This window comes from Coregonus clupeaformis, chromosome 19 (genome assembly GCF_020615455.1).
Source record: "Coregonus clupeaformis isolate EN_2021a chromosome 19, ASM2061545v1, whole genome shotgun sequence".
NCBI lineage: Eukaryota > Metazoa > Chordata > Actinopteri > Salmoniformes > Salmonidae > Coregonus > Coregonus clupeaformis.
The window spans coordinates 6,494,244-6,513,021 of NC_059210.1; the positions used below are offsets into that span (position 1 = coordinate 6,494,244).

General features: G+C 43.5%; 1 protein-coding gene across 1 annotated transcript in view; it reads right to left on the bottom strand.

Moving 5' to 3' along the window:
• LOC121531542 (cystic fibrosis transmembrane conductance regulator-like) overlaps positions 1 to 16,970 on the bottom strand; it is a 41,549-nt gene extending 24,579 nt beyond the window's left edge. Inside the window, exons 1-10 of the mRNA XM_041836795.1 lie at positions 16,634 to 16,970; positions 14,375 to 14,485; positions 13,457 to 13,568; positions 12,239 to 12,454; positions 11,867 to 11,956; positions 10,255 to 10,418; positions 8,992 to 9,117; positions 4,233 to 4,350; positions 2,232 to 2,360; positions 1,071 to 1,163 (exon numbers count right to left, since the gene is read on the bottom strand). Coding sequence (XP_041692729.1) covers positions 1,071 to 1,163; positions 2,232 to 2,360; positions 4,233 to 4,350; positions 8,992 to 9,117; positions 10,255 to 10,418; positions 11,867 to 11,956; positions 12,239 to 12,454; positions 13,457 to 13,568; positions 14,375 to 14,485; positions 16,634 to 16,686 — 1,212 coding nt within the window. The 5' untranslated portion in view covers positions 16,687 to 16,970. The remainder of the gene's footprint in view (positions 1 to 1,070; positions 1,164 to 2,231; positions 2,361 to 4,232; positions 4,351 to 8,991; positions 9,118 to 10,254; positions 10,419 to 11,866; positions 11,957 to 12,238; positions 12,455 to 13,456; positions 13,569 to 14,374; positions 14,486 to 16,633) is intronic.
• Positions 16,971 to 18,778: the final 1,808 nt, after the last annotated feature.

Below are 18,778 nucleotides of genomic sequence, written 5' to 3' on the forward strand. Positions count from 1 at the left end.
GCTTGGATGGGCCGGACTGTACTGGGGACACACACCACTGGCCCTACACCGGGATCTGGAACGGGCCGGACCGGACTGGCAACACACGCCAGTACCTCTCGCCGTGCCTCTACTTCCTCCATCCCCTCTTCGACCAGTGGCCCCCGTAACCCGGCGGCCTCCTCCGGCAACCCACTGGACCGCTCTATCGCGGCCTCCTGCTGGTCCGACGTCGTGAGCCCCCCCCTAAAAATGTTCTGGGGTTCTCTCCTCTTCGTGGACCAGGCCTCCATCGTTCTCGCCAGACTCTCACCCCACTGCTCCAAAGTCCAACCTCTCTCCTCTTCTCTTGGCTTGGCCCAGTCGAGACTCCTACTCAACTGCTCCCAAGTCCATCCTCTCTCTTCTTCACGCTGCTTGGTCCTGTTATGGTGGTTTCTTCTGTCACGATCGTCTAAGGAGGGAGAGGACCAAGGCGCAGCGTTGAAAGCAAACATATTTATTTTATCAAGATCACACGATCAAAACAACGAAACGTGACGTCCTTGGTTACAAAAACAAACCAACACGGAACAAAAACCCACAAACACAAGGTGAAGACACACAGTTTAAATATGGCTCCCAATCAGAGATAACGAGCCGACAGCTGACACTCGTTACCTCCGATTGGGAGTCACTCAATACAAACATAGACATCGACAACCTAGACACCCAACATAGAACATGAACACATAGAATGCACACACCCTGGCTCAACATAATGAGTCCCAGAACCAGGGTGTGACAATCTAGCATAGCATTGCTGTTGCTTATCTAAATTAGTGCACAAAGTGTCTGAACACAAATTATTTTCTGCCTACTTGGGATGGTCATAAAATGCATAAATAAAATGAAAAATACTGCCTGTGACATTTCAAACTGATAATGTTATTATGTGGTAATGAATTGCCTTTTTCCTACACAGTTGTAGGATCATTCTCAGGAAGAATAGAATACATACACACGCACGCACACGCACACGCACACGCTACACACACACACACACACACACACACACACACACACACACACACACACACAAACATACATACTTCATCCCAGGAGGCGGTCACGTTCACCAACTCTATCTCAGTGGTGGTCAGGTTGTACTCCAATACTTTGTACTCCTCTTTGCAGAGGTACTCCTACAGGATAGACAACAAAAGAAGAACATTATCTTGGCAACAACAAGTTAGGTCAATACACACACGCTCATGCAAGCACACACACAGACACAGACACAGACACACACAGAAACAGACACAGACACAGACACAGACACACACACAGACACAGACACACACAGAAACAGACACAGACACAGACACAGACACAGACACAGACACACACACACACACACACACACACACACACACTCTTCCTCTGGGTATGAATATAAACAGTAGTGTAAGAAGAATGCAAAGCTTGTGTTGTCCTACTGTAGTGTCCTGTTCAGTTTAAAGACAGAATAGACAGTATGTTCAGGAGACAGAGAGGAATTACTGATAAGATTGATACAACAACTATACTGTGACCCTAATATAGCCTTTTTGGCTGAGGATGGCATGTATGTCTGTCTCTGTCTATTTCTTGATGGGCCTTATGGCAAGGTGGTATGAAGGGCATGTGTGTGTCTTGGGGTGCAGTTGGGGTGGGGAGGGGGGCTGCGCGTGTTTTGGATTCCAGATGTTGGACTGAGAAGATGAGTCCAAATAATCATGTACTCAAATACTCATGCATGTGAACCCAGGTCTGGTGTGGGTAAGTGGGTGTGTTTGTGTAAGCCAATTCCTGTGTCTTCTTTAGACATGAGGACAAAAACCCACCAGAACTTACATAACCATCTGGGACACTAACATAGCTCATTGACAAAACCAGAGTTATCATCAACCTTCTCTCCCCTCCACTTCCTCTCCTCAAGTCTGTACATTCCACATGCAAATGTACATTACATACAGTATCAATGACTACAACAGGTGCTCCTCCAACCCAACTCCATCCAACATCTTCATTTTGTTTTCCCCCAATCTCAACCATTACAGCCCTCTACCAGACTTTACCCAAGTAAAATGCCCACTTCGACGATGACTCAAAGTTCCAGCATACTGTACCACATCTAGATGAACCCATCCATCCTTCTCCCCTCCCCCTGTCCTTCCCCCATTCCCCCTCCCTCATTTACTCCCATGCCCAAGTACACAAAACCGCCTCACCTCTATCTTTGTGACCAGTGCCAGCGTGTCGTACCACATCTGTATGGAGCCGGGCAGCTGTCTGGTGAGGGTCATACGGAGAACCATGCAGTAGGAGGCAGTGGTGAAGATCCGCCTCAGGATAATGCCCTGGAGAGATCAGATTGAGATTGTACTTTATTAATCCCCAATGGAAGTATTCCACAGATTTCTAACCTCATTATATCCAGCACAATGCCGGTGTCTACATACAGTGCATTCGGAAAGTATTCAGAGGCCTTGACTTTTTCCACATTTTGTTACATTACAGCCTTATTATAAAATTCATTAAATAATAGTTTTTTCTCATCAATATACACACAATACCCCATAATGACAAAGCAAAAACAGGTTTTTAGAACTTTTTATAAAACATTTAAAACAGAAATATCTTATTTACATAAGTATTCAGACCCTTTGCTATGAGACTCAAAATTGAGCTCAGGAGCATCCTGTTTCCATTGATCATCCTTGAGATGTTTCTACAACTTGATTGGAGTCCACCTGTGGTAAATTCAATTGATTGGACATGATATGGAAAGGCACACACCTGTCTATATAAGCTCCCATAGTTGACAGTGCATGTCAGAGAAAAACCAAGCCATGAGGTCGAAGGAATTGTCCGTAGAGCTCTGAGACAGGATTGTGTCGAAGCACAGATCTGGGAAGGGTACCAAAACAATTCTTCAGCATTGAAGGTCCCCAAGAACACAGTGGCCTCCATCATTCTTAAATGGAAGAAGTTTGGAACCACCAAGACTCTTCCTAGAGCTGGCCGCCCGGCCAAACTGAGCAATCAGGGGAGAAGGGCCTTGGTCAGGGAGGTGACCAATAACCTGATGGTCACTCTGACAGTGCTCTGGAGTTCCTCTGTGGAGATGGGAGAACCTTCCAGAATGACAACCATCTCTGCAGCTCTCCACCAATCAGGCCTTCGTGGTAGAGTGGCCAGACGGAAGCCACTCCTCAGTAAAAGGCACATGACAGCCCGCTTGGAGTTTGCCAAAAGGCACCTAAACAAGATTCTCTGGTCTGATGAAACCAAGATTGAACTCTTTAGCCTGAATGCCAAGCATCATGTCTGGAGGCAACCTGGCACCATCCCTACGGTGAAGCATGGTGGTGGCAGCATCATGCTGTGGGGATGTTTTTGAGCAGCAGGGACTGGGAGACTAGTCAGGAAAAAGGCAAAGATGAACGGAGCAAAGCACAGAGAGCTCCTTGATGAAAACTTGCTCCAGAGCGCTCAGGATCTCAGACTGGGGCGAAGGTTCACCTTCCAACAGGACAACGACCCTAAGCACACAGCCAAGACAACGCAGGAGTGGCTTCGGGACAAGTCTCTGAATGTCCTTGATTGGCCTTGTCAGAGCCTGGACTTGAACCCGATCGAACATCTCTGGAGAGACCTGAAAATAGCTGTGCAGTGAAGCTCCCCATCCAACCTGACTGAGCTTGAGAGGATCTGCAGAGAAGAATAGGAGAAACTCCCCAAATGCAGGTGTGCCAACCTTGTAGCGTCATACCCAAGAAGACTCGAGGCTGTAATCGAGGCTGTAATCGCTGCTTTGCTTCAACAAAGTACTGAGTAAAGGGTCTGAATACTTATGTAAATGTGATATTTCATTTTTTATTCTTAATAAATTAAACCTGTTTCTGATCTGTCGTTATGGGGTATTGTGTAGATTGATGAGTAAAAAACAAAGAATTTAATCCATTTTAGAATAAGGCTGTAACGTAACAAAATGTAGGAAAAGTCAAGGGGTCTGAATACTTTCCGAATGCACTGTATGTGAAAATGGTACACTTCTATATTTTGAAGTAAAACAGATGAGAACATGTCCTTTATTAAACCCCAAGGGGAAATTCATTGGTCATACTTTGTCATAGTAAAAAACAAATAATACAAATACTCAACACATAAAAGACATCACAAGTAAATTAAAATTGATATAAATATATAGAGGCCAGTGGATAAAGTACCTTGCAGAAGGCGTGTGGCACGATGGCTGACACAATGACCAGGATAGCAGAGAAGAAGTAGGAGGCACTGTAGAAGTAACGCAGAGAACCAATCTTCCTCGTCAATGACATCTCATCCCTGGGAGAGGTGGGGGGGATTAACTTGATAGAATACTTACTATTATGTAACCTCTCTTACATTTGTATCTTCATTCATGTTCTATTCATAAAGTGCCTTGCAAAAGTATTCATCCCCCTTGGCGTTTTTCCTATTTTGTTGCATTACAACCTGTAATTTAAATGGATTTTTATTTGGATTTCATGTAATGGACATACACAAAATAGTCCACATTGGTGAAGTGAAATTAAAAAAATAACTTGCTTCAAAAAATTATAATAATGGAAAAGTGGTGCGTGCATATGTATTCACCACCTTTGCTATGAAGCCCCTAAATACGATCTGGTGCAACCAATTACCTACAGAAGTCACATAATTAGTTAAATAAAGTCCACCTGTGTGCAATCTAAGTGTCACATGATCTGTCACATGATCTCAGTGTATGTTCCGAAAGGCCCCAGAGTCTGCAACACCACTAAGCAAGGGGCACCACCAAGAAAGCGGCACCATGAAGACCAAGGAGCTCTCCAAACAGGTCAGGGACAAAGTTGTGGAGAAGTACAGATCAGGGTTGGGTTATAAAAAAATATCCCAAACTTTGAACATCCCACGGAGCACCATTAAATCCATTATAAAAAAATGGAAAGAATATGGCACCACAACAAACCTGCCAAGAGAGGACCACCCACCAAAACTCACGGACCAGGCAAGGAGGGCATTAATCAGAGAGGCATTAAAGAGACCAAAGATAACCCTGAAGGAGCTGCAAAGCTCCACAGCGGAGATTGGAGTATCTGTCCATAGGACCACTTTAAGCCGTACACGCCACAGAGCTGGGCTTTACGGAAGAGTGGCCAGAAAAAAGCCATTGCTTAAAGAAAAAAATAAGCAAACACGTTTGGTGTTTGCCAAAAGGCATGTGGGAGACTCCCCAAACATATGGAAGAAGGTACTCTGGTCAGATGAGACTAAAATTGAGCTTTTTGGCCATCAAGGAAAACGCTATGTCTGGCGCAAACACAACACCTCTCATCACCCCGAGAACACCATCCCCACAGTGAAGCATGGTGGTGGCAGCATCATGCTGTGGGGATGTTTTTCATCGGCAGGGACTGGGAAACTGGTCAGAATTTAAGGAATGATGGATGGAGCTAAATACAGGGAAATTCTTGAGGGAAACCTGTTTCAGTCTTCCAGAGATTTGAGACTGGGACAGAGGTTCACCTTCCAGCAGGACAATGACCCTAAGCATACTGCTAAAGCAACACACGAGTGGTTTAAGGGGAAACATTTAAATGTCTTGAAATGGCCTAGTCAAAGCCCAGACCTCAATCCAATTGAGAATCTGTGGTATGACTTAAAGATTGCTGTACACCAGCGGAACCCATTCAACTTGAAGGAGCTGGAGCAGTTTTGCCTTGAAGAATGGGAAAAAATCCCAGTGGCTAGATGTGCCAAGCTTATAGAAACATACCCCAGGAGACTTGCAGCTGTAATTGCTGCAAAAGGTGGCTCTACAAAGTATTGACTTTGGGGGGGGTGAATAGGTATGCACGCTCAAGTTTTTATTTTATTATTTATTATTTCTTGTTTGTTTCACAATAAAAAATATTTTGCATCTTCAAAGTGGTAGGCATGTTGTGTAAATCAAATGATACAAACCCCCAAAAAATCCATTTTAATTCCAGGTTGTAAGGCAACAAAATAGGAAAAATGCCAAGGGGGGTGAATACTTTCACAAGCCACTGTAAATGCAGTACATTGGAATTATTTGGTTTTCTCATTGAAAAAACATAGTTTAAGCCAAATGTTGCCTAGACAAGGAAGCCAAGGTCACAAGATGTCCTGTCAACGGTCTTGACGCAGCGGCATCAATAGGTGGACAGACATCAACAGGGAAATCTAATTATGCATTTAGGCCTAAATCACCAAATCAGACAGGGATTAAACATTGAACATCGGCAATTGACTCAGGGATTGTCCATTCATTGGCTGGACTACACAATGCAGGAGTGTTTCTCTGATTGGCTTTGTTTGTGAATGTCATGATCATAGATGGCAATGAATCCATCCTTTGAGCTTCGGGTCATATTTAATGGAATTTAAGTGAAATTATCTTGATGGGAATCTCATTAATTCATGTTTTTTTCCCCCAGAAGATCTCTGGTGGATGGGATAGTGTTCCTACCATGACTTTTCACCTCAGAGTATTGGAGTTATACATTAGAGGAGGGATGGGCAACTCCAGTCCTCAGGTGCCTGATTTGTGTCACACTTTTTCCCCAGCCCCAGTTAACACACCTGACTCCAATAATCAACTAATCGTGATCTTCAGTTTAGAATGCAATTAGTTTAATCAGCTGTGTTTGCTAGGGATGGTGAAAAGATGTGACATCATTCCATCATCCGAGGACTGGAGTTGCCCATCCCTGCGTTAAGTCAAAAGCATGACCACTTTCCCCATAGTTCTCGGATTGTTACCAGCAAACATGTCCACATTGGCACAATGTGGGCCCAATGCATGCTAAAATATTGGTCCCAAGTACGCTGCCAATATTGTGCCAATGCACCTTTGCTCATTGGCTCATGGGCTTATTTCAGGCAAAGTGAAGGCTGCCCTCACCAGAAATTCCCTGCCCACACTGGGCCACACTGGGAAAATGCCTTGGGGGCCAACGTGGATTTTCCCAGTGTGGGCAGTGCATTTATGGTGAGGGCAGCCTTCACTTTGCCTGAAATAAGCCCATCTTTTCCCCTGCAAACATGCCCACAGTAGCTAGGTTTCCATCTAATTGACGACAGATTTTAATTTGAATATGCAAAAATCAACATAAAAACAATATGCACATTTTCCCACCAGAGATGTGTTTCCATCAAATTGACTTGTTGCAGATAAAAGGCTGTGCGTGATGACGTAGTGCACATAAAAATACCTTTTGCGGTTAAATTCCCATGTACCGAATAAATAATACAAGTAAATGGGTTTCCCATCTACTGATGGTTTTCTCACAAACAATGTTGCGTTATATACAGTGGCAAACCGTCATCGAAACAATCTTGAAGCATGGATTCCGGTTGGTCAGACCAATGTTGAATAGACCTTAGGACGGGGACTTCCTCTTTGAGTTTCTGCCTATAGGAAGGGAGGAGCAGAATTAACTTGTGATCTGATTTGCCGAAGGGAGGGCGGGGGAGGGCCTTGTAGCCCTCTTGGGTGCTGACATAGATTTACAATAGAAGTGCCCATCCGGCCACCTGAGCGGCGCAGCGGTCTAAGGCACTTGAGGTGTCACTACAGACCCGGGTTCGATCCCAGCCTGTGTCACAACTGGCTGTGACCGGGAGTCCCATTGGGTGGTGCACAATTGGCCCAGTGTCATCCGGGTTAGGGGAGGGTTTGGCTGGGGGGGCTTTACTTGGCTCATCGCGCTCTAGCGACTCCTTGTGGCGGGCCCACTCTGGTATTTCAAAAGTGCTGAACAAATAGTTATATTAACTACGTCAGTCTTAGCTCGCTCATTAATGTCTTAATCGAAATTACGGATTTCCGCTCATCGCTCCCTTATGCCAGAGTTTGTACATCTCAAATGTAAGTAGAAACCACATTTGTTTAAGTAAGTCAGCCATATCAGCTATGTTTTTTAAAAAGGCAGTAAATGAGGCTGAATGAACTGTTTCGCTGCCAGATGAACTGTTTCGCCCCGCTGATAGCCAGGTGTAGAAGTGGTAAGGATTCACTACATGGTGCTGAAAAGAAAGCTCTGCTGTTGGGACAGCTTTATGTAGGCCCTAACAGTTTGTGGGCACCATTTGTCACCGTTATAGTGCAGATAATGTCTTGTTTAGTGTTGTGTTGTGTTGTGTAGTGGCTTCGCTGGCATGCATCTGATTATAATTTTTTGTGTTTGCCCCACCAAGATTTACATTCTAAAATCGGCACTGGTTAAATAGCGAGTGTGCCCACTCTGGTATTGGCACGTGCGCTTTAGCCAACAGCTCGCAGATACAGGGCGGGTAGAGCCTATATGATGAGATTATTATGGACAAAAGAGCTCAATTATTTTTATTTGTTAAATGGCAGTCAAGCATCTACCATCATGTCACCAGAATAAGACCCTTGACATTTATTGTAAAGGAGTATCAAGCTCATACGGTGCACTTTCACCACCCTGTGAAGTTCCTCATAACCTATTTCATCTGTAGCCTGTAAACTGCAAGGATTAGTGGGAGGACCACACACCATGTCTTCGCATGACTCCAAGTTTACTTCGATATGATGGTTATTATATCACTTCCATTTCCACTGCCATTTCTCGCATAATAAATTTTACTGACACAAAAAGATCCCACCATGTCGAACGAACAAATGATCTGTCGGGTTTTATAAAATTGTACCGAACCTTCCTGTTTCCATCACAGCTGTCGTGATTTTTTTCCACGGAGGGCCGAGTGTCTGCAGGTTTTTGTTCCACCCTTTTACTTGATTGATGAATTAATGTCACTAATTAGTAAGGAACTCCCCTCACCTGGTTGTCTAGGTCTTAATTGAAAGGAAAAACCGAAAACCTGCAGACACTCGGCCGCCATGGAATGAGTATGACACCCCTGATGTACAGTATTAGGTTGTAGTTAGGTTATGGAGGGTTTTGTGTGTTGTCTTACTGTCTGATGTTCTTGATGATGGTCTCCATCACCTCCTCCCAGCCGTAGGCCTTCACTGAGTGGATGTTCTCTACGATCTCTGAGGTCAGAGCAAGACGACGACTGATCATCCCTGCTCTTTTCTGCCTGATTATAGGACCCCCCCCCAACACACACAAACACACACACACACACACACACACACACACACACAGAATAAGACACATGTACTTACGCACACATACACACACAAGATGATAAAATGAATTTCCAAGTTCAGAGAGATGGCTGAGCATAAACATCCAAACTTGATGGGTCTGCATGTTAATTAACAAGATGTATTCCTGGATCAAACAGTTTTTGTGCCGAATACACTGTGGTGTTATACGTGTCACATTTATGGCCATGTCACAGCAGTGTGTAGGAGGGAGATTCCAAGATGTGGGAAGTGTGCAGAAGGACATGGGACAGAGGAATGTGTAGTTTTGATGGAAAAAGTTGTCAACTGTAGGGGTGCCCATGTTGCTGGGGATCAGAGGTGTCCGGTGCGAGAGAGGCAGGTTGAGGTGGCTAGAGTCAGAGTAGTGCAGAAGATGTCATATGCTGAGGCAGTGAAGAAAGTAGAGGAGGGTGGATCAAGGGTGAGGGATTCTGAGAGGATCCCTGTGAATAGTAGATCTGTGCTAGAACAGAGGGATAGGCCAATGAATGATACGTTTCAGTAAGGTTGGCTTCTTATCATTCAATAGCAATGGTTATCAACTGTTCCGCAGAGATGGAACATAAGTCACAGAAAATAGATGATGTGGTGGCAGCTGCAGAGAAGTACTTGGGGGTACAAGATTTGACTTCAGAAGAGTTACAGGGTGTGTTGAGTGGTAGTGTCCCGTCCACACTGGTCGTTGGCCTGGGGTAGGGTCAGATCGGGTTAAAGTAGTGGAATAAGGTTGTGGGTATATATTTTAATTTTATTTTTCCCATTTCCCCTTTTCCCATTTTGTATGACAAAGTTGAATGGATGTATACTATAGTTCAGTTGGGGGCGGTAAGGCAATATATTGGATGTCAACCGTCGTTAAACACCACCAAAGATGAAGACTTTCCAGGCAGTGGAAAAAAACCTTGTCAGCATTTATCCGTTTATTTCTGTTATCTGTGCGTCCAATATCAAACATGAGTAACCCACCATTTTGTTTACATTTTCCTTTCTATTTTGTGTCAATTGATGCGCATTTAACGATGCACTGTTGGTTATTAGCGGTAGAATGTTAGTCCAGTACCCACCTGTGAGGCCCAATCTTCTGTGAGAGGCAGGCCTGTACAATGCCCAGCAGGGTGAGGGCAGCCAGGGCACAGAAACCATTCACCTCTATCAGCTCCCAGATCAAACCCACACACAGGATACACTGCAGAGGGGTGATCCACACAAAGTGGGCCAGGCCAAGGCTCTGCAACACACATGAATGTATGAAGAGACATGCAGGAACACAACAGTGTTTGTAAGCTTTTAAATTATATCAAATTCAACTGTTTCTTTTCCAGTGATGAAGACATGGATGTCTCATGGTATGGTGGGGTATGCAAAATGTCCAAAAAGTCACTTTCTGACCACTTCTTCCATGGGCGAACATATGGAAAGTTTTGTTTAAATCCAAAGGGATGCTGTCAAAAAGTGATTGAATTCAAATGGATTTACCCTACCACATACAGTAGTTAAATTGGGAGATATTCCTGGGAGTACAGCTAGTAGTGGGGTGTTTGGATGACGACACAACAATGATTTAAAGTCGTTGAGATTGCTAAATGTCAACCCGGCCCTTGACTACGGTGTCCTGGCCACGTCAACCTGGCCCCCCATGGCCACCTAACTATCCCCAGCTTCCAACTGGCTCATTCTATCCACTCCCTGTCCCTGTCCTCCACTGCAAATCTTCACTACTGTTTTCAAACAGGTGGCATCACTCCTATGAGACGCTAGTCCTTCGATAGAACGATCATTGCAGACAAAAGTTACTCTCTCTGAACTATCTGATGTAGGACAATGCACACCTGTCAGGTGGATGGATTATCTTGGCAAAGGAGAAATGCTCACTAACAGGGATGTAAACAAATTTGTGCACAAAATTTGAGAGAAATAAGCTTTTTGTGTGTATAGAACATTTCTGGGATCTTTTATTTCAGCTCATGAAACATGGGACCAACACTTTACATGTTGTGTTTATATTTTTGTTCATTGTATAAACGCAACATGTAAAGTGTTGGTCCCATGTTTCAAGAGCTGAAATAAAAGATCCCAGAAAAGCTTATTTCTCTAAAATTGTGCACAAATTTGTTACATCCCTGTTAGTGAGCATTTCTCCTTTGCCAAGATAATCCATCCACCTGACAGGTGTGGCATATCAATAAGCTGGTTAAACAGCATGATCATTACACAGGAATGTGTAGCTCAGCTGGTAGAGCACGGCGCTTGTAACGCCAAGGTAGTGGGTTCGAACCCCGGGACCACCCAGACACAAAAAAAATGTATGCACGCATGACTGTAAGTCGCTTTGGATAAAAGCGTCTGCTAAATGGCATATTATTATTATTATTATAGGAATGTCCACCAGAGCTGTTGCCAGAGAATTTAATGTTAATTTCTTTAACATAAGCCACCTCCAACGTCATTTTAGAGAATTTGGCAGTACGTCCAACCGGCCTCACAACCGCAGACCACTTGTAACCACGCCAGCCTAGGACCTCCACATCCGGCTTCTTCACCTGCGGGATCATCTGAGACCAGCCACGTTGCGTTTTTATATTTTTGTTCAGGTTAAGTAGATTATTTGGGTCCTTAGTTCTCATCCATCTTGTTGAGGTTAGGGTTAGTACAGCAGATGAGTTGGGTGGTTCTTACCTCATCCAGCTTGTTGAGGTGGGCTGACATCAGGCTGACCAGCTGACCTGTGCTGATCTTGTCCAGGACCCGGCTGGACAGCTTCAGAGTCTTGGGGGTTAGGACGGACACAAAGGGTTGAAAGGTCAGGGGTTAGGATGGACACAAAGGGTTGAAAGGTCAGGGGTTAGGATGGACACAAAGGGTTGAAAACGTGACACAGGAGATGCTGCTGGGTGTAGCAGCCACACAGCTGACCCTCACACTAGAGTGTGGCTACACCGAAGAGGGTGATGTGGATCTGCATGTATGCCAAGGTGGTGGTATGTCAGATGCACACAAACACACACCACTCCCCCACACACACACACATCACTTCTCCCCCACATGCACCTTCTTATAGATGAGGCTGAAGAGAGCGATGCGTATCTGCATGCCCAGGTGGTGCAGTCCAAAGATGGCTGGCTGCAGGAGCAGGAACCGAGTGATGAAGAGAAGACTGAGACCCAGGGCCAGGTAGTAGCCCTGCTCCCGCTCCAGGGCATGGATGGGGTCGAACGAGCCAATGATACGACCCAGGAGCTGGGGCTGCACTGCCTTCGACGCCTCCTGGAAGAAAACATAAAAAGACATATCTATCATGCTATAATGATCAGTGTGTTCCTGAAAATCTGAAGTAGCCTGTATAATGAAGAAAGTATCCAGTATGGGGAGGGGGGAGGGGGCAAAAATGTAGCCCTACGAAACTGAATTTGGTGGCACCTTGATATCATGGTCTTAATGATATACCTTGATACCTCTACTCTTATTCTCCCATAAGCCATGAACTGATGGGCATTCCTAGAAGGGGGATCACCTCACACCACCAGGCTACGCAAGACCTGCTGCTGACGTCAACTTCCTCTCCAAGCCGGGGACACTGGGATACTCACACTGCAGTGACGCATGCTTCTTCTCCATACTATGGTCATGCTGCTAATTCACTAGTAAGTACCACACATGTACAGGACAGAACAGGCTAACAGCCAGCCTAGGTCGGGTTGAGTTCAGTTCCATTTCAGTTCCAACTCCCCCCATCAATTCAGGAAGTGAATTTGAACTCAGTTCATGTGTTGAATGAGAAACTGAAACTCCCCATTGACAATGGTCGCTTTTTTTCATTCTTGAATTGGAATTTCCATTCCCTTCCTGAATTGAAATGGAATTGACCACACACACAACCCTATCAACGGCAGCATACCTCTGCTGTCACAATATATGACATGTTTTCATATGAGAGATACTGTATGAGAGACAGATGCAGTTAAAAAGGGCTAAATAACACTATAATAGGACCCACATATAAATACAAGGTGGTTCATTGTCTGGTATTGTAGTAATAAAGTATGCAGGCCTTTGTAACAATCGTGGCCAACTCCGGTTGTGGAGAGCCCACAATGTGTGCAGGCTTTTGCTCTAGCCAAGCTCCAATACACCTGATCAAATAGATTGTTATTCGGTTTTACATAGAGTTTGACTCATGTGGGTTAGTTAGACTAGAGCAAAACATATATTTAAAAAAGAAATTGCAACTGTTGGCCACCTGTGCTTTCTGTGGAGAGATGGACTCACCCCAAAGTACAGCAAGATTCCGTAGAACACAAAAGGCCAGAGGAAACAACGGGAGAGCGCCCGCAGGAGCCGAGGCTTCTTCTTGGCCGATGCCACTTCTCGGTCCCATTCTCTACACCAGGAAAACAGACCAGAGGAGTTAGAAGCTATTAAAAAACACACACACATTGGCTAACAGTAAAAGTAAAGTAGGGGCACATTGTTCAGGGCACTGGTGTATAACCTGGGCAATTTGTCTGACTTATTAAATGGAGTGCAGAGACCTTGACGAACGAGGGAGAAAAAGAGGTAAGAGAGAAATTTGAGAATTTGTGAGAAAAAGAGAGCGGAGGGAGGGAATAAATCAGAGAGAGGAGGAAAACAGGTGATGAGAGAGAGAGACATGGACAGAGAGAGGGAGTAAGAGAATACGTGGGTGCGCATAATAGATTGAGGGACCATACCAACTCAAGGTAAAGTTCAAATTCCCATGCATCTACCACTGTAAAGGGCATCTGGCCCTTTCAAAGGTCGACTTTTACACCCATTTAGAGGGCTGCTGGCACCCTTTACAGTGACACTGCCCCTACCCTCACCCCATAGTGGCCCCTGCAGCAAGGCCAGCATGGTGCATGGTTGTGTTTGTTTCGTTTTTGAAAAATAACTTTGGATGAAGAATAATAGTTATAAAATGGGCGGCAGGTGGTTAAGAGCGTAGTGCCAGTAACCGAAAGGTCACTGGTTCTAATCCCGAGCCGACTAGGTGAAAAATCTGTCGATGTGCCCTTGAGCAAGGCATTTAACCCTAATTGCTCATGTAAGTCGCTCTGGATAAGAGCGTCTGCTAAATGACTAAAATGTAAATGTTATATCAATTTAATACATGAGTTCAACGTGCCTTAAATGTTCATAAAGGGAGGCACTTTGGCTGATACAAACCTTTCTAGTCGTTCAGAAAGAGTGTATGCCAGATCAAAAGAGGGTGCTTTATAAACATCTGTCAAATCCAACTTCTTTCTGAAGCCCTTCCTCAACAGTGGAGATGTCCACCTGCAAATCAACAGAATGGGTGGGTATGGGATGTTTGGTTGGTAAAAAGCATAGAATATAGCCTACTTCTGAGGTACCTACAGTAGATCAATCTCATCTGAAGTTGACCACAGATAAGCCTACTAAATAAATTAAATAAATTAATTCATCTTAAATGTAAAGTCATCATATTTGGGGACCCTATTTTTTATTATTTTATTATATTCAGTCTGGTATGGGAACGGTAGCCCCTATCTGCAAAAGCAGGGTGTCTGCGGAAAGCTGAGTATCTTGCCTATTGATCGGTGCCATCAAATCTTTGTTATGACTTACTACGATATATGGGCATACGAATTTATAAGGGCAGGCCGAGCCGATTACCTCATTTCAAGATGGCTGCTACCTACATTCCGGTTAGCGTTGTGAAGCATAAACGAAATAAACACGGAATACGTTGATACACGCCGAAAGCCGGGACGCCACAGATAATGAGTATGTCTTATTTGTCTGCCTCTGACCTAACGTTATTGATCACTAGCCCCGAGAGTCAAAATGTTTATTTTACATGTTTTCACTAAACAGCAAACATTTGACAAGGTAAGCTTCGATTTGGTCGTGTGTTTGAGCTATAGCTACGTGGGGTGTATCAAAGTAATCCTTAGGTTGGTAGGAACAAATCCAGCCTTTTCGCCAATGTTATCTGATGATGTATGACTTAATGGCAACATTGAATGTCCACCGAGTGACTATATCTTTGCGCATCAAAAATATGATGTTGCCTTCTAACGCGCTGTAGGCATCCATATCCCCTGTTTGTCCCCCGACACCACCACAATGTCTGAGAGAGGTTGGTGTTGTAGACATTTAGTTTTTATAGTGAACAATAACTTTAGGCATATCCAGTGTGCAAAAACAGTGCAATTACCACATTCTGACACTTTGGATAGGTTGAAAGGACACTTGAATGTACCCTGGATACCCCATAACACCACCACAATGTTTGAGTGAGGTTGATATGGTAGAAAAAAATGTTTTATACTGAACAAATAGCATTTGGGGATTGTAAATATGTAATAGCACTGGAATTATCTAATTTACAGACATATGCCACTTTGGAGAGGTTTAGGGACACTTGGAAACATCCAGTGACCACACCTGAAACCACTTACTAAAACATCTGCCCATTTCTAGTTGTTAGGTCTATCAATCCCATTTTTTTCTGATATTGTTCACATGTTGTGGAAGCCATCTGATGTGTTTCCAGCTCTAGTCATCAATAATTCACTTATAGCTTGTCAATGAAAGATGACTTTCAAAATTTAAAAAATTTAAAAACGGTTATTTTGTGTGTGCTTGATCTTGTGTATTCTGAACTATGTAACTCCTATCTATCTTCTGATCATTTCCTCATCATCTCCCAGAAGTCTTCTTTCCAAATATACAAATTTTTGCATGTCAGAATCATGAAATTACACATGAATAGCAGTTATTTTGGGGTATGTCTATTTAGGCGGAAATCTACATTTTGCCATTTCTTTCATTTATCAAAGGCCCATGCGGTCATATAGGGTGACAAAATCAAACATCAATCTATCAGCAGCATGCATGTAGCGGGAGAATTAGGCATAGGTCTACATTTTAGATAGCTGTCTAATTTGTTTAAAAAATATAAGGAATCCTAAATCTGTTACATTATGAGTTTTGGGATGACATGGGCTTTTCCCATGACAGGACGCGTGTGGTGAGTATTGTAGCCTACATGACACTGTACATGTATTTTAAGGCCAGGACAAATGACCAGAGATGTTCAGTATCATTGACACATTTCATACAAAGATATCATTATGAAAGATGGAGGACAATCGGAACATGACGCACTGGAATGCAAAGGGCTGCTGGAATTTCATCTCGGAGCAAAACACACAGAAACTGTCCTTTGAGCATATTTGCATTTAGTTTTTAGTATTTACAAGAATCCACTAAAAGTGAACATTGAAACCTCTATAAAATAATACGATTCCTGTGACCTGCCTTGCCGGACAACTGACTCTGTCCCCTTTCACCAGTGCGCTCTCCATATCTGGCAACAGCCTCTGGCAAACCATTCCAGGGTTTATTTACGTGTCAAATCAGCCGGGACATAGATGAAGAAAATATATAATTCCTTACCAGAATAAATATTTGGAGAAGAAGTTTGCATCTTCCACGGGTGACTTCTGCATCCTAAGAGCACCGCCAGTTTTATTTCACTGCACCTGTGTCGCTCACATTTGTGTCCTATCGCTTCCCTTTTTCTCGCGGATGGCGGCTAGTTCTGTTCTAACTGTCCCACCTTGTGCCGACTGTAAATGCGCAGAGCAGTAGTGATGACACCGGTGTGAAATTGTCTCCAAGCCGGAGCATCGACCACTATCCAAACCACTAACGCACTATCCGGCTTCTCAGATCAGCATTCACTGTTCTCACACACTGCAGAACACACAACACAGACCGCAGCAAATGGGCTGTCTTGTCCTTGCCTTGATCCCGACAATGAGAACACGGTGGTTAGCGAGGGAGAATCCTTTATGGACTTCCAAACATCCCCAAGCGCGTCATTTCCATACTGATAAGCCTCTTCAAAAACTTACACGGGTTGCATATTGTGGCAACCCATTTTGCGGAGACTTAAACTACTGCATCTATAATGGGGCAGCAATTTTTAGCAGGCAGGTTTCAAAGAAATCACCTCTTCTGCAATTATGTCAATTTATTTGAATCAATAGGGTATGTGATCTCATTCATTTGATAGAATGAACATGTCCTTCATAAAACCCAGTTACATCACCTGGGCTCCAAGCAATATATCAGAATAAGATTAGATGATAGAGTTAGTCTGGAGAATATTCCAGAAAAAGTAGGCTCCTGTCATGGCATCTTCTGGTTCGTTCCATGAAATGAGTCCTTTTGCATCCTTTTTTATTTTAAGTATAAATTGTGCACCAATATTGCATCAAAATACTGTTATATTAAATTAAGTGCACTTTTTAATATAGACCACATGGAAAATTAAATGAATCCGATTTTTTTATATGAATAAAGACATTCATGAAATTCTGCATCTTGACATGTCCCTCTGTGCACTCTTCTCCAAGTGTTATCCTCCAAGTTTTCACCATCATTGTAAAGCTCTAGTTATTTTTGTTGCTTTGACAAAGTCATTTCTGACAATTATTATTTATTTCATGTGATCAGTGATTAATAAAAAAAAGGTTACAAAAAACCATTCCCTAATTTTAAGGTCAACACTGTTATGTGACCTGAACTCTTGTTTTAATATGGTGCAACTATTACTTTTTTAAAATATTTTTTTCTAAAGAAACATTTAACTAACAGTCAACTCATATGTAAAATGTGACCTGGTTCTACTCTTTTTGTTATATGATGGAAAACTGAGTAGGTCAAGTGGGATTTATGGCTGATTTAAGATGAAATCGTCAACCCTGTTACTTTATTTGGCACTTAATAGGCACTTACTATAGTTTTTTATTTATTTAACCTCTTGAGATGGGAAAACATGTTTTTTTTATTAAGTTGAACATGTGCTCTTCATGACAGAATGTATACTGAAGAAAAATATAAATGCAACATGCAGTTCATATAAGTAAATCAGTCAATTGAAATAAATTCATTAGGCCCTAATCTATGGATTTTACATGACTAGGAATACAGAAATGCATCTGTTGGTCACAGATACCTTACAAAAAAAGGTAGGGGCGTGGATCAGAAAACCAGACAATATTTGTCCTCATGCAGGGCACCGCATGTCCTTCGCATGGAGTTGATCAGGCTGTTGATTGTGGCCTGTGGAATGTTGTCCCACACATTCAATGGCTGTGCGGTTGAAGGATATTGGCGGGAGGTGGAACACGCTGCCGTACACGTCAATCCAGAGCATCACAAACATGCTCAATGGGTGACATGCCTGGTGAGTATGCAGGCAGTCTAAGAACTGGGACATTTTCAGCTTCCAGGAATTGTGTGCATATCCTTGTGACTTGGGGGCGTGCATTATCATTCTGAAACATGAGGAGATGGCGGCGGATAAATGGCACGACAATGGGCCTCAGGATCTCATAACGGTATCTCTGTGCATTCGTAGTTTATGCCTGCCCATACCATAACCCCACCGCCACCGTGGGGCACTCTGTTCACAATGTTGACATCAGCAAACCACTCGTCCACACAACGCCATTCACGTGGTCGGCGGTTGTGTGGCCGGTTGGACGAGACATCTGTGTCATTGTGTTGTGTGACAGAACGGCACATTTTAGA